This window comes from Oncorhynchus gorbuscha, linkage group LG08, assembly GCF_021184085.1.
Source record: "Oncorhynchus gorbuscha isolate QuinsamMale2020 ecotype Even-year linkage group LG08, OgorEven_v1.0, whole genome shotgun sequence".
In the NCBI taxonomy this organism is placed as follows: Eukaryota; Metazoa; Chordata; class Actinopteri; order Salmoniformes; family Salmonidae; genus Oncorhynchus; species Oncorhynchus gorbuscha.
Window position 1 is genome coordinate 52699348 of NC_060180.1, and position 15759 is coordinate 52715106.

Sequence of the window (15759 nt, forward strand, 5' to 3'; positions counted from 1 at the left end):
ATTAAGTAATTATCATTTTATTCAGCAGGATCAGATCTATTCCATGGTCTTGGTCTGTGTTAAAGAAATGTTTGATGCGAAGTTGGCACCACTCTGAATCTCAAATCAGAAATGACAGTTTCCTTTTAAAATCTTTATCCTGATTTCATTCGTGTGATTTATGTAAAAGCAGTTACTCTTTATAATGTGGTGTTATTACGTTAAGTGAGGGGGCTGGTTCCCTGACCCAACAGGAATTTACTGTAATGTCAGGGAATAAATAGTTGTTTATTATGGTTACAGTGATCAATCTTTTCTTTAACACGAGGGTGTACTGGTCTCAGATGTCCCTTAATGTGTTAATGTGTTGCCAGGTCTCCTAGTGTTTGTCATGAGTCAGCATTTTTATATCTCTCTCTCATGCATGATGGGCACCATCTCTGGTTACTGCTGACATAATGCTTTGTCGCCCTGTCTCATCCTCTCAGGGGAGACACACACACATTCCCTGAAAACAGTCAACCAGTCAGTCACTCAGTCACTCAGGTGGGCCTTAGTCAGAGCACAGTGGTGAGATCTGTATTTACCCTCAGTGTGGACACTCACCTAAATCAACTGACTTGAGGACTAGCTGTGAAGTGTGTGTGTGTGTGTGTGTGTGTGTGTGTGTGTGTGTGTGTGTGTGTGTGTGTGTGTGTGTGTGTGTGTGTGTGTGTGTGTGTGTGTGTGTGTGTGTGTGTGTGTGTGTGTGTGTGTGTGTGTGTGTGTGTGTGTGTGTGTGTGTGTGTGTGTGTGTGTGTGTGTGTGTGTGTGTGTGTGTGTGTGTGTGTGTGTGTGCGTGCGTGCGTGCTCATGTGCGTGTATGTGTAAACTATAAAGGCTGCATGGGAATACAGGGTCTCTGTTCGAACACAGAAGACAGTGATACAAGTGGTAGGCTATTGCCTCTTTGCTCTTAGTTGAACTTTCAGGGATTCTGGCATTTGTGTTGCTATGTAAACTGCCAGGAATCGTAAATTCCTGTTTAAGTATGTTGAGCTGAATATGGGATGCTCACCTGACACAGTCCAGTCCATTACAATGGCTCCTGACCCTGGAGTTACTGACCTGATGGTCCTCCACTCATTGTAATCGGTTCTACTCTCTCATTTAAACTCGTATTTTTGCTCCTCTTAGAAATACACACACGTATCCTTCCTTAACAAAGTCTAGCCTTCAAATGACAAATGTACAATCTCTTAGAGAATCATGTTGGAGACATAACACTCAGCATGAACAAGAAGGTATCTCACAATATATAGCAATGATATAACTCCTCTGTTATTTACTGTGACACTAGCAATGAGTAACAAGTGTAGAAACCACCTAACTACACGGCTCCTTGACATTAGTCATCTAGGAAATATATCTCCAAAGAATCCATTTTCAAACGGAGCCACAGTGGCATCTAATGGGGATGACATCATTCCCTCTCCCTTTTCTACTCCCTTGGATTCTTCTCAAAGACCCTGGCTCCTTGCCCTCCTTGCCCTCCTCATACAGCACCTTCACATGGCCTCTATTGTGAAGTTCTCTGGTGATGGGAAGACAAGGCCACTGTGGGAGAAAAAGAGGAGGGCTGGTGTCCTCATAGATCACAGTCAGTGGACAGCATCTCATGGTGGAGATGATGAAGATGGGTTATGACAGGGAAGCTAGACATCACCACAGACCAGCAGACCTTGACCCGACACCAAGACCACGCAGCGGACGAGGAAGCCGCACACCAAGGCATACTGAGCTTCCCCCTTCAACAAACATATGTTGTCGCTTTGGATTTACCTCACTTTGCTCTCATAATGGGGAATCGTTTTTACGGAAAATACCCTGTTTTCATTTCACACAGAGGGGTTTTCATTTGAATATCCTTTGGTGACTGAGGAGGAGCAATGGAATGATGGACTAGATGGAACAGGAATATATATTAATGCATAGAATTACTAATAAAAATCCAGAAAACTGTTATGGCTTTCTTCACTTCAAACAGTCTGAATGACAACTTAAATATGTCACTGCTCTCCTGTGACTGACAGCATCATTAAATAATAATGACGACACACGGGTCTCTATGTGTGTTTACACAGCCTTGGAGACTTCGTCTTTCATGCTCAAATATCTCTACTCCACAATGACAGTTTGGAATCTGGAACAGAGCGGTCTCAAATGTCTGCATGGGTCCAGTGATCTAACAGCCTCTTCAGTAGGAGATTCCACGATGTCATTGTAGAGTAGAGATACAGGAACATGAAAGACAACACCTCTAAGGCTGTGTTTACACAGGCAGCCCAATTCTGATGTTTTTCACTAATTGGTATTTTGACCAATCAGATCAGCTCTGAAAAAGATCTGATGTGAAAAGATCTGATGCGATTGGTCAAAATCAGTGAAAAACATCGACATTGGGCTGCCTGTTTAAACACAGCCTAAGAGATGTTGTCTTTCGTGTTCAGGTATCTCTACTCTACAATGAGATCGTGGAATCTCCTACTCCTGCAGAGGCTGTTAGATCACTGGACCCATGCAGACATTTGAGACTGAAAGTTTGTTTCTATATTGGTATTTCGTACAAAGCAAAGCAAACTTCAAAACATCACTGGAGTGCTTTCCACTGTACCACACATCTCTACTCATAGTACCATGGCATTCTGTATGGTATGACGGTCCGGCAAGTCTATGTGAACGGCCTCTGCTTTGCTTTGTGAACCTTTATGGACAGACACGCTGCTCTGCTGTCCCAGTCCATCTAGCTCTGTCTCACATAATCTGTTGAGGATTGCACTTTAATCCCGTCATTCCAGAGGACTGAGAGAGATACATTTCATGGCATGCATTAGGCCATCTCTACTAATCCAAGCATGCCTGTCTACTTGTCTGTCTGTGCCATATACAGTCATTTGTCCTTATGTCTGTTGTATGTCTGCCCGGTCCATTTATCTATAGTGCGTCTTTGTCTGTCCGTCTGTCTGACTGACTACATAAATCGTTGTTGTGTGACAAGGAGCAATACACCTGAGAATAGAAATCTAAACAAGGCAAAGAGCATGGTCTAAGACTACCGCAGGACGTTACAGAGGGCATAGTTCACATGCATACAGAACCATGATTGCACAACACACAATAGGCCTACCTACATGCATGGTACGGCTACAGTCAAGAGAGAGGAGCGCTACACAATACACATTGACGGAGAACAATGTGCCCTAATCCACAGGACAGATACAGCATGGAGAGGGGGCATTGTGTGGTGTTCGTCGTTTCCCGCAGGGATGAGCCTTCTGGCAGTGCACTCTTTAAGCATCTATCATTGTTATCTTAATTAATTATAATGTCGAAGCTGCATAATATCACATTTATGTAACGACGATCAATGTCAGCTCTGTTGGCGTGGACCTATATGCGATGCGGTGGACACCTGTCTGCAGTCAGCATCCTTTGGCCTTAACTCAACTGCGGCACCACAACAAAGAGAATGTTCTGCATTGGTCGTGGTGGGAGTGAATCAAACACGCCCACTGTGGACAGGTAAACATTCATTTGGGTACATCATCTGATATTGTATCAACAATGAATAGGGCGCATTAGCGTCAGTCAACCAGACGGGAACTGTGTATATTGTGCATATTGTACGCTTCTTGCTACGTAATAAACGTGTAACCATTCATCAATAATTACTACATGTCTGGGGCATGGAACAATCTAGCAAAACACACAAATATTGCAACCCAGACAATCACCAGACCTGTAGCATTCCCGTCAATTGTCATTATTCATAATTTTACTCACCCTATGCTGTCTCTTTTTGATCCGTTCTCAATGGCTCTCGTGGATGTCGCTGGTTGAAGTCAGTTCCACCTTCTCATACAGTGCGCTTCACTCACTGACCGCAGGAAAACAGCCCACCTCCTTCGCCCCGCTCAGCCTATCACAGTCGAGAAGTGCTGCCGTGTTTTTCGTTTGATTCTCTATGTTTGACGCAGAGATTGTCAGCGGTGCACATGATTGCATCCACGCTCAGGATTCGGCGCCGCGCACCGGCCCTGCAAAGATGCCGCCCACATCTGTTGAAGGACAGCTGTTGTGATTGTGCAGAATGAACAATAGTCTCCATCCCTCCACGCAAGTGACGAAATTTGACCAATCATCGGTAACAGTAGATAACAGTTATGTTTACAATGTATGGGCACGATACGTAACCTCCTGAATGGTAGTGTGGAGGCAGCTCTCAATGGCAGTTGCGCATTTTGCCGCTAGTCTCACTCAAATATATGCAAGGATAGCATTCCGTAGTCTCTCTGTTCGTCGTCACAATGGAAACATAGTCTGTCTCTCTCAGCCCGTTATTATGAAATCTAATTAGTGTTACAGGCTCATGTGTAACTTTAGCCTACTCTCCCGGATTAATGGTCTGCAGCTGTGTTGCTTTATCGTGGGGGGGCATGTTGCCCTGACCTCAGTGACACAAATAAAAACCTGTCTCTCTCGGTTAATGAGGTAAACAAAGTCAGACCAGCCAGGCTTTAAAACATTTAAGACCATGACACAAGAAGAGACCTCCAATCCCATCCAAACAGATTCACGTGCTGTGCTGTAATGCAGTGCTTCCTATAAGATTAAGAGGTTACAGGTCTCATTTGATTTGGAATATAATCCTTGGCAGATAATCCCTGGCCATTGTTGGACCAGCCAAATCTAAAGTGCCTTTCATCTATAGTTATGCTGTTGCTGTTTATATATAGGCCTACACCTGTTCCCCTCTGACTTTGGTCTTGTCCATCCATCATGGACTATGCATGATATACAGTGCCTTCAGACAGTGACTTTTTCCACAGTTTGTTACGTTACAGCCTTATTGTAAAATGTATTAAATAAAAAAAATATTCCTCAGCAATCTACACACAATACCATATAATAAAAAAGTGACAACAGGTTGTTAGAAATTTTAGCAAATGAATAATATATATATTTTAAATACCTTATATCGCTATATGACTCGAAAGTGAGCTCAGGTGCATCCTGTTTCCATTGATCATCCTTGAGATGTTTCAACTTGATTGTATTTGTCTTTATTTGTATTTATTAGGGATTGATCCCCATTAGCTGCTGCTGGGGTCCAAACACACCAAAGGACCCACATTACATATACAACTAAAGATAAAACAGTGAATAATGTTTGCACTGAATGAGCTAAAGATAAGACAGTACATCATATAACATCCCTACACCACCACATATGCACAACACAAAATGTTCAATATCACCATACAACAATATCACAATGTGTACGCATGCATGTGTCTGTACCTTTATGTGTGTCTCTTCACAGGCCCCGTTGTTCCAGAAGGTGTTTTCTTTTACCTGCTTTTTAAATCTGATTCTACTGCTTGCATCGGTTACCTGATTGGAGTCCACCTGCGGTAAATTCAATTGGTTAGACATGATTTGGAAAGGCACACACGTGTCTGTATAAGGTCCCACAGATGACAATGTATGTAAGAGCAAAAACCAAGCCATGAGGTCGAAGGAATTGTTCTAGAGCTCAGAGACAGGATTCTGTCGAGGCACAGATCTGGGGAAGGGTACCAAAATATTTCTGCAGCATTGAAGGTCCCCAAGAACACAGTGGCCTCAATCATTCTTAAATAGAATAACTCATTGTAGAGTGGAGACACATGAGCATGAAAGACTCTCCGAATGCACTGTAACATTGCAATGTCTTTAAATCGCTTCATCAGAGGAGGCTGGTGAGTAGAGATAGTGGAGAAAAGGACCATTGTAATGTCTGAACAGAATGAACGGAACGGTATCAAACACATCTACAGTGCATTTGGAAAGTATTCAGACCCCTTGACCTATTACATTACAGCCTTATTCTAAAATTGATTCAATTGTTTTTTCCCCTCATCAATCTACACACAAAACCGCATTATGACACAGCAAAACCAGGTTTTTAGCATTTTTCACAAATGTATAAAAAAAAAAAAAATGAAACATAACATTTACATAAGTGATCAGAGCCATTACTGAGTACTTTGTTGAAGCACCTTTGGCAGCAATTACAGCCTCAAGTCTTCTTGGGTATGACGCTACAATCTTGACACACCTGTATTTGGGGAATTTCTCCCATTCTTCTCTGCAGATCCTCTCAAGCTCTGTCAGGTTGGATGGGGAGCGTCACTGCACAGCTATTTTCAGGTCTCTCCAGAGGTGTTCGATCGGGTCTAGGCTCTGGCTGGGCCACTCGAGGACATTCAGAGACTTGTCCCAAAGCCACTCCTGCGTTGTCTTGGCTGTGTGCTTAGGACTGTTGTTCTGTTGGAAGGTGAACCTTCGCCCCAATCTGATGTCCTGAGCGCTCTGGAGCATGTTTTCATCAAGGAGCTCTCTGTACCTTGCTCCATTCATCTTTCCTTCAACCCTAAAATCCACACAGCATGATGCTGCCAGCACCCTGCTTCACCATAGGGATGGTGCCAGGTTTCCTCCAGACGTGACACTTGGTATTCAGGCCCAAGAGTTCAATCCAGAGAATCTTGTTTCTCATGTTCTGAGAGTCATTTACATGCATTTTGGAAAACTCCAAGCTGGTTGTCATGTGCATTTTACTGAGGAGTAAAGGCCTGATTGGTGGAGTACTGCAGAGATGGTTGTCCCTCTGGAAGGTTCTCCCATCTCCACAGAGGAACTTTGGATCTTTATCAGAGTGACCATCAGGTTCTTAGTCACCTCCCTGACTAAAGCCCTCTCCTCCGATTGCTCAGTTTGGCCGGGCGGCCAGCTCTCGGAAGAGTCTTGGTGGTTCCAAACTTCATCCATTTAAGAATGATGAAGGCCACTGTGTTCTTGGTGACCTTCAATGCGCCACAGATTTGTGCCTCGACACAATCCTGTCTCGGACCTCTATGGACAATTCCTTTCACCTTAAAGGGGTCTGAATACTGATGTAGATAAGGTATTTCTGTTTTATTTTTAATACATTTTCAAAAATGTATAAAAACCTGTTTTCGCTTTGTCATTATGGGGTATTGTGTGTAGATTGATCAGGATTTAAAAAGAAATGTAATCCATTTTAGAATAAGGCTGAAACATAACAAAATGCGGAAAAAGTCAAGGGGTCGGAATACCGAATGCACTGTATGACCTCTGTAATTTCAAAAGGGTATCTCAGGACATGATAGTGACCGGCCGTTTTACGAGTTACTGTAGATTTGCATAGGCCTTATTTCCAGATCAGTGTAGGGCTTTAGTCTGTAGCGTATACACAGTCATGAATTCGTATTAAACATCTTTCCACTGAAAGTCCGATTGTTCATGTTTAGTAAAACACACATGAATAAACACGTGATAAGACATATGCATTGGCCTGTTCAATTGGTCATTTGTTTGAATAGCTTCAAGGTATGACCCATACACAAAACAATGCATTTCTTGTTAATCTTTTTATTCAAGAGTAGCATTCAAATGTTCATTATCAAAGTTAAATCAAACTACATGGTAACTCTATTCAATTGATTTAATAAATACTGTACCCTGGCCAAAACCTGCAACCAGCAACGACTGTATCTGATATTTACATTATATCCCTACATTTCAAGCTACTTTCCTTGCAGTAATCTATTTCCCAGAACGGGACAGTAACACAACTATAAGAATAGGATAAGTAAGGGTACTACTAAGACTGACAATGAATCAATAAACCATAACGATAAATTCTTTAAATATATACAGATGCATTTTCAATAAATCATTCAATCTAAATCTTTTATCAAACAAGAGACAGAACATTTTAGTTTAGGTTGTAACACATGCAGGTCCTGCCATTAAATGTGTAAACAGTGGCATTTTTAGCAGTGGCATTACACTTGGCTTTGCTTGTGACAGTAACTGAGTAGTCTGTCTTCTGGAGTCAGAGAGAGAAGGGAGGTGAATGGTCCCAGTTGGCCAGCCTGAATCATGGAATATTAATGTGTTCTGATAGATACTTCATTCAGTAGATTATATCATCATTCTGTAATCCTCTGCTGGCCTGGGATTGGTTATTATGTCATCATTCAGCGCGCCCGCCATCTCATTTAACATCTAGGCTAACTCAAGGACAAAGGAGAGAAGAAACCATATCGTTTACACCATGATAAGGGAACAGAAAACTTGTACAGTTTGCATATTGCTTGCTAATATAGTTCAGTAATTCAAGGACTTGACATGGATCCCAGAATTCATGGCTTTTACCCATTGAGCCGGACAGCCGGTACAGCAACATCAGTAGACCAGTGAAAATTAGCAACATCTCTCCCATCACAACTACACCAGACAAAACAGAAAGTAGTGTTAGCCCGGCTAACACTCCAGTTGACCCCTACGTGGAGACAGCAAGGACATATAGAGACAGATATTGACTAACAACGACAAATATGTTTCCATATACAATACTGCAAATGGTAGTATACATTTGTGAAAAGATATGCTTTGAGGACCATAATGACCAAACAGTGTTGTTATCCGAAGCCCAGGATATTGTATTTCAGGAGCAGAGAGGGAAGCTACATCCTCTTCTGACTCCATGTCCATAAACAGTGAGACTGTTAGTATTACACATACAGTGCCATGGATGTCCCCTAACTCCCAGGGTCAGAGCTGTATCTGTGTGCAGTTGTCCAGGGGCTCTCCAGGTCCAGAGCTGTGTGTTTCCCAGGCAGGGAGCGCCGCCGGCCATCCGAGGGCTCTGACTGAGCCAATCCTGTCCCTGACCCCAGCACTGACACTGAGAAGTTCCCATGTTTGACCAGGCTTAAAGGCACAGTATCTGGATGGCTGGACAAGCCCAGGGGTTGATGCTCTGGGCAGATGCTAACGCGAAGAGGCTGAGTCTGGGGGAGTGTGTCCAGGACTGGGGTTGGCTCCATGCTGTGCAGAGACTCACAGGACTTGGAAGGGCTGTCGTCAAAGTCTGTGTCGACCAAGAACTGAGGTAAAGAACAAGAGTGAGAGGTGGGAAGAATCATACGATGATCTACATTACACAACTACAGAATACCCTCTCAGAGTGAACATGGAAACATAAAAGTGGGATAATTGGTTGATATACAGTAGGCTTGATAAGACAGACTGATCAGTTGTTTGCTATGGATCCAGACGAGGGATGATACTTCCAACCAGCTGATGACCTACATCCAGAGGGGGTTAGACCAGACCACCTGGTGGGCTTAGCGGATTTCCACCCAACATCCTAATGTTGATGGTGTCTTTAACCCAATGTTTTTGCACAAAAATCACACTGATGACACAACCGCAATTGCACTTCGTGACCTTAATACCGGCAAAGAATGTCAGTATGTCAGTAAATCAACTGCACTAAATTGATAACCAGGTTCAATCTAAAAACAATCACTTTCACCAGCCAAAATGCTTTGATGGTCCCACATCAGTGTGCTCAGTTGCAAATTGTGGTATACAGTACCTGTGAGAGGGAGGCTAGGGTCTCTGAGTCCAGTGGTGAGGCAGGCTGCACCAGCCTTTCTGCAGGCCTGGGGGTGAGGGTGGGGGTGACAGATGGTTCAGGGGAGGAGTACACTGTGCTGTAAGCCGGGGGCACCAGCACCATCTGTCTCTGGAGCAGCTGCATGATGGCCCCGATGTCTGTTGACATCCGTGACTCCAATCTGAGGGATCCCAGTAGAGTAGTCAGAATCTACAACCACAGCTACAACCACATTTAAACCTCAAGCCTTCCATCCTTGAAGTACCCAAAGTCACTATAGTAAAAGGTTATTGTAAAAACTATTTGTGTCATCTTATTATCGCTCAGTTAAAGGGAGACAGCCTCCCAACAGCAAAGGTTTGGGATGTCATCGACTGCATCCCAAATGGCACCCTATACCCTGGGCCCTGGTCAAAAGTAGTGCGCTAAATATGGAATTAGCAGACCTGTAGAGCTGTCTCTGCAGCAGGTCCAGCCTGTTCTCTAGCTCGCTGCACTGCCGTTGGTTGTTGCTGCTCTGGGCAACGTTGCGAGTGGGAGGATGAGGGGGAGGGGAGGGCAGGCTGTGGCAGGGTACCTCCTGATACTGCTGCTGCTCACGGCTCTCCCCCCAGAAACTGAAGATGTTGGAGACACCTGAGATAGCCCCTGATAGAGAGTGGAGGTTAGACTGACAGCTAGTCCAGCTCATACAACATCTACATCAGATGCATACAGTATACTGCACTGACATGAATAGCAGCATGTGTAGCTATTATATTGGTGCATCAATGGAGATAAATAACACCACTAAGATCTAACACAAAGGCAAAAGTTTTATATAAAAGTAGTGCTCATGAATGGATTGTCTACCTGAGAGAGCGTTGCAGGTGTTGCCAGTTTTGTGGTTCATCTCATCTTCTGATGCACTGCTGATGTTGAGGATGGTGGTTTCACTATAGGGGGTCCCCATTAGTGAAGTTGGTTGTACAGGGCTGGTTAACACTGACTCTTCATCTCCGCTGGAGTGGGAAGGAGAATAAACTGAGTTCTTCAGCCCCTCAATCTCTGTGTTCTGCCCATCTCCCTGGTCTCTGGAGCTCTGGCCTCTGGCCCTGCAGACATGTCTCTGGGATGGATGGGTCTCCCCTGCATCTGTGAGGCAAGGCAGAGAACGCAGAAAGTTTGTCCCAAATGGTATCCTATTCCCCATTTAGTGCACTACTTCTGACTAGGGCCTATAGGGTAGTGCATAGGGAATAGCGTGCAACCTCAGAACAGCCTCAATTCGTCGGGGCATGGACTCTACAAGGTGTCGAAAGTGTTCCACAGGGACGCTGGCCCATGTTGACTCCATTCTTGATACACACAAGAAACTGTTGAGCGTGAAAAACCCAGCCGCATTGCAGTTCTTGACACAAACCGATGCACCTGGCATCTACTACCATACCCTGTTCAAGGGCACTTAAATATTTTGTCTGGCCTATTCACCCTCTGAATGACACACATACACAATCCATGTCTCAATTGTCTCAAGGCTTAAAAATCCTTATTTTACCTGTCTCCACCGCTTCATCTATACTGATGGAAGTGGATTTAACAAGTGACATAAATAAGGGATCATAGATTTCACCTGGATTCACCTGGTCAGTCTATGTCATGGAAAGAGCAGGTGTTCTTGTTTGTATACTCAGTGTGGATAGAACAGACTTAGAACAGTCTAAATTGAAGCAAGTGTGATTCATGCAAATTGAATGGGTTTACTCAAATCAAACTGAATTACACATAACAATCTAATCTAGCTGTGTGCCAGTCAGAGTACTTGACTAACAGGGTACCACACCTCTGTCCAAGCTGAGAGACAGTTCTTGTCTGGGAATCCGATGGTTGACTCCACCATGGTCAGAGTCCTTACTGCTCATTGAGCCAGCAACCGTGGCAGTCTGAAAAACAGTGAGAAGAAATAGAGTGATTTCTTTAGTCAAAACATTTGAATTCCAACAATCAAATGTAAAGATAAGAGACAGCATATTCCTCTGAATCTCACTTTCTAGCAAGGAATTAGTGACAAAATTCTTTAACAAAAAGCCCACTCACATCCCGGAGGTTGAATGTGATCTCCAGGTTCCCCCAGAAGTAGTCAGAGAACTCGGGATACATGTCCAGCACCTCCAGCATGTCCTCCCTGTGGATCTTATGGAGGTCACAGTAGGTCAGAGCCCTCACGTTGGCATTGGACTTCCCTGGACGGGCATACATGTTAATGGGCTCTCCGAAGATGTCATTCTTACCTGCAGGAAGGGAAGGAGAGATTGTTTACTGGATGTAGCTACATTAGATGATACCATATCTATTTTAGAATATGATCAACATGGATATATGATATGCTTCAGATATTGTGGATATTCAGAGACAATGTGTCATTAATTCATATGTAATTCACTCTTTCTGTATTCATTTATAGTGATTTACAAGGTTTCCAAATGGATGTGATCGCTCATATTCTTGTGACTAACCCATAGTAACCACTAGATGAGGATGTTACGCTCAACATTGTGGAGGGCTATGAGGCATATCAAGGAGTGGAGGAGATGAGAGAGACTGGGTTGAAAGCCTCTGCAACAATATACAGGTTAAAAGCCACTGCTTTAGGATAGGTTTGATATTAGTCAATTCAAAACAAGTCCATTTTTATTGTGCCATATGGAAATGCAGTTTAGATGATATCCTACCCAGGATGGCCACCACCACATCCCCTCTCAAGATCTCTATGGAGCCACGGGAGATGAAGTAAAGGGCTGAGATGATGTCACCGGTGTGAACCAGGGTGTCGCCTGGCGGTGCGTGGGTGGTCTTAAACCTCATGGCCAGGGCCCGCAGGCAGCCCTTAGTGGAGCCCTTGAAGGCCTTACAGTTCTCCAGCAGGGTGCGGTTGAGGTGCAGGCAGATATCAGCCTGTAAGCACTCTGGGAAGCCCTTCAGCACCTGGACAACAGAGGAGTGAACAGACATCGGCTGGTTTGTCTTTTGTGACGACCACTGCATGTTGCCTTTTTATAAGTACTACTTTGTGTCCATTTCGCCACACTTACAGTAAATTACCTGAACAAGTAGCTGTGTGTGTGTGTGTGTGTGTGTGTGTGTGTGTGTGTGTGTGTGTGTGTGTGTGTGTGTGTGTGTGTGTGTGTGTGTGTGTGTGTGTGTGTGTGTGTGTGTGTGTGTGTGTGTGTGTGTGTGTGTGTGTGTGTGTGTGTGTGTGTGTGTGTGTGTGTGTGTGTGTGTGTGTGTGTGACTCACAGCATTCATATCAATGCCGTTAGTGTAGGACCAGGCATGTTGGAAGTACTCCTCCAGCCGCTGCCTCAGTGGGTTGGGGATCTGGTGGAACCGGATGAATTCTCGAACCCGCAGCATCTGGGTGTGGTAGCGAGCTGTGCCGGAGTAGAGCCGCTGGATGATGGCTGACACATTACCAAATATGCTAGCATACATCAGAGCTGTTGATAGACAGAGGGAACAGAGATAGAGGTCTTGGCATATTGGCAAAAAAGAAACGTAACATTACAATCCTAGGAAAACATGATGATTTTTTGCATGTATGGACGGGGCTGTAGTGGAGCAGGTTGAGATCTTCAAGTTACTTGGTGTCCACATCACCAACAACTAACATGGTCCAAGCACACCAAGACAGTCATGAAGAGGGCACGACAAAACCAATTCCCCCTCAGGCGACTGAAAAGATTTGGCCGGGGTCCTCAGATCCTCAAAACGTTCCACAGCTGCACCATCGAGAGCATGGTTGCATCACTGCCTGGTGTGGCAACTGCTCAGCCTCTGACCGCAAAGACCTGTAGAAGGTAGTGCGTACGGCCCAGTACATCACTGGGGCCAAGCTTCCTGCCATCCAGGACCTCTATACCAGGCGGTGTCAGAGGAAGGCCCTAAAATTGGTCAAAGACTCCAGCCACCCTAGTCATAGACTGTTCTCTTTGCTACCGTATGACAAGCGGTACCGGACCGCCAAGACTATGTCCAAGAGGATTCTAAACAGCTTCTACCCCCAAGCCATAAGACTCCTGAACATCTCATCAAATGGCCACCCAGACTATTTGCATTGCCCCCCTGACCCCCTCATTTTACACTGCTGCTACTCTCTGTTATTATCTATGCATAGTCACTTTAATAACTCTACCTACATGTACATACTGTATTACCTCAATTACCTCAACTAACTGGTGCCCCCGCACATTGACTCTATACCGGTACTCCCTGTATATAGCTTCGCTATTGTTATTTTACTACTGCTCTTGAATTATTTGCTACTTTTATTTCTTATTCTTATTCTTTCTTATATATAGGTTTTTATTCAAATGTTATTTTTGTACTGCATTGTTGGTTATGGCTTGTATAAGTAAGCATTTCACTGTAAGGTCTACCACACCTGTTGTATTCGGCGCATGTGACAAATAGCATTTGATTTGATTTGATCAAAATGTGCAGCTTTTTATATTATTAGACACGATACAGTAAAATGAACATCCCTGGGGGAGAATTGCCTTGGGCAGTGGGCATGAGATAAGGCTATCCAATAGGTTGAACACATCCCACAAACATAATCCATAATTACACATTGTCCATTCATGTGTTGTCAAATTTCAAATCATGGGTTAATAGAGGCATAGCGTGTATATAAAGCAATACTTATTTGTGTATTGAGGGTTAATAATTGTGACTTACAGCCGATGAGCATGACGCAGATGGAGAAGATCTTCTCAGAGTTGGTGTTGGGTGAGACATTTCCAAAGCCCACGCTGGTCAGGCTACTGAAGGTAAAGTAGAGTGCTGTCACATACTTGTCCCTTATGGAGGGACCTGACCCTGGTATAGTCTGATTGTAGGGTTTTCCGAGCTGGTCACCCAGAGAGTCCAGCCAGCCAATCCGGGCTGCTCCTGCACGCTCCACATTACCAATGGCGTACCAGATACAGGCCAGCCAATGAGCTATGAGGGCAAAGGTACACATGAGGAGGAATAGGACGGCCGCTCCGTATTCAGAGTATCGGTCCAGCTTCCGAGCTACGCGCACCAATCGCAGCAGCCGAGCAGTCTTCAACAGACCAATCAGAGTTGTTGTCTAAAACGGTATAAGTCAGAAAGAGCTCAAACAATGGTCATTCACACATGCAGAACACCTAGCCATAAAACCAAACCTGTTTTATTATTATCACTGTGTCAGCTTACTTAAGAAAGAATTCATACATATTTGTACGGATTCATATAACAGACTCTCGCAGCAGCATTTGGATAGGTACAATAAGACCATTCCCCCCTGATCTCCTCACCTCTTCTCCCGAGCGGTATATGAGCAGGTCAAAGGGGATAGCCGCCACCATGTCTATAAGGAACCAGCCTTTGAAGTAGTGCACAGCGATCCGCTGTGACTGGCTGACCACCTCGTCGTTGTTGTTGACGTACGTCGTCCTGAAGTTGATGATGATATCAACAATGAACATGATGTCCACGATGAGGTCCACCACGTTGAGCGGAGAGCAGGAGTAACCACAGATCTGCATGGCCGCCCCCTCCTGGTCACTAAGGAGAAAGGCCGCAGAGTAGGGGGTGAAGATGGCAGTGTAGATGACCAGGAGCAGGATGACCCAGTCCCACACCGCCTTGAAGGGGCTGTAGTGCAGGATGGTCCATTTATGGATGCGAGGGGTCTGGAGCTTGTACTCTGGTAGGACATCTGCACCTAGTGAGAGGACCTTGGGAAGGAAAGAAAGGAAATGACTGACTTTGCTGATTGAGACTGAAATCAAAAGGTGGAAGGGTGTTGAATTTGATGACCACGAGGGAAACCTGTCCTCTAAAAACGATGTGGTCCAAAAGCAAATATGCTCTTTAATGTAGGCCAGTGTCATCATTTACATTTTTGGATGATTTCTTTATTTATATTTTTTTATCCCTTTTTCTCCCCAATTTCATGGTATCCAATTGTTGTAGTAGCTACTATCTTGTCCCATCGCTACAACTCCCATACGGGCTCGGGAGAGACGAAGGTTGAAAGTCATGCGTCCTCCGATACACAACCCAACAAGCCGCACTGCTTCTTAACACAGCGCACATCCAACCCGGAAGCCAGCCGCACCAATGTGCCAGAGGAAACACTGTGTACCTGGTAACCTTGGTTAGCGCGCACTGTGACGGTCCCACCACAGGAGTCGCTGTTGCGCGATGAGACAAGGACATCCCTACTGACCAAGCCCTCCCTAACCCGGATGACGCTA

General features: G+C 44.6%; 2 protein-coding genes across 2 annotated transcripts in view; both read right to left on the minus strand.

Annotated features, from left to right (window-relative positions):
- map4l (microtubule associated protein 4 like) overlaps nt 1–3960 on the minus strand; it is a 58314-nt gene extending 54354 nt beyond the window's left edge. The window contains exon 1 of the mRNA XM_046359849.1: nt 3802–3960. The gene's annotated coding sequence lies outside the window, so the exon portion shown is untranslated. The remainder of the gene's footprint in view (nt 1–3801) is intronic.
- Nucleotides 3961–7589: 3629 nt separating this feature from the next.
- Nucleotides 7590–15759, minus strand: part of LOC124040921 (potassium voltage-gated channel subfamily H member 2-like) — a 37783-nt gene continuing 29613 nt past the window's right edge. The window contains exons 2-11 of the mRNA XM_046358039.1: nt 14815–15237; nt 14210–14606; nt 12770–12969; nt 12205–12457; nt 11570–11763; nt 11316–11415; nt 10346–10627; nt 9940–10141; nt 9473–9674; nt 7590–8978 (exon numbers count right to left, since the gene is read on the minus strand). Of these exons, the coding sequence (XP_046213995.1) occupies nt 8631–8978; nt 9473–9674; nt 9940–10141; nt 10346–10627; nt 11316–11415; nt 11570–11763; nt 12205–12457; nt 12770–12969; nt 14210–14606; nt 14815–15237 (2601 nt within the window). The 3' untranslated portion in view covers nt 7590–8630. The remainder of the gene's footprint in view (nt 8979–9472; nt 9675–9939; nt 10142–10345; nt 10628–11315; nt 11416–11569; nt 11764–12204; nt 12458–12769; nt 12970–14209; nt 14607–14814; nt 15238–15759) is intronic.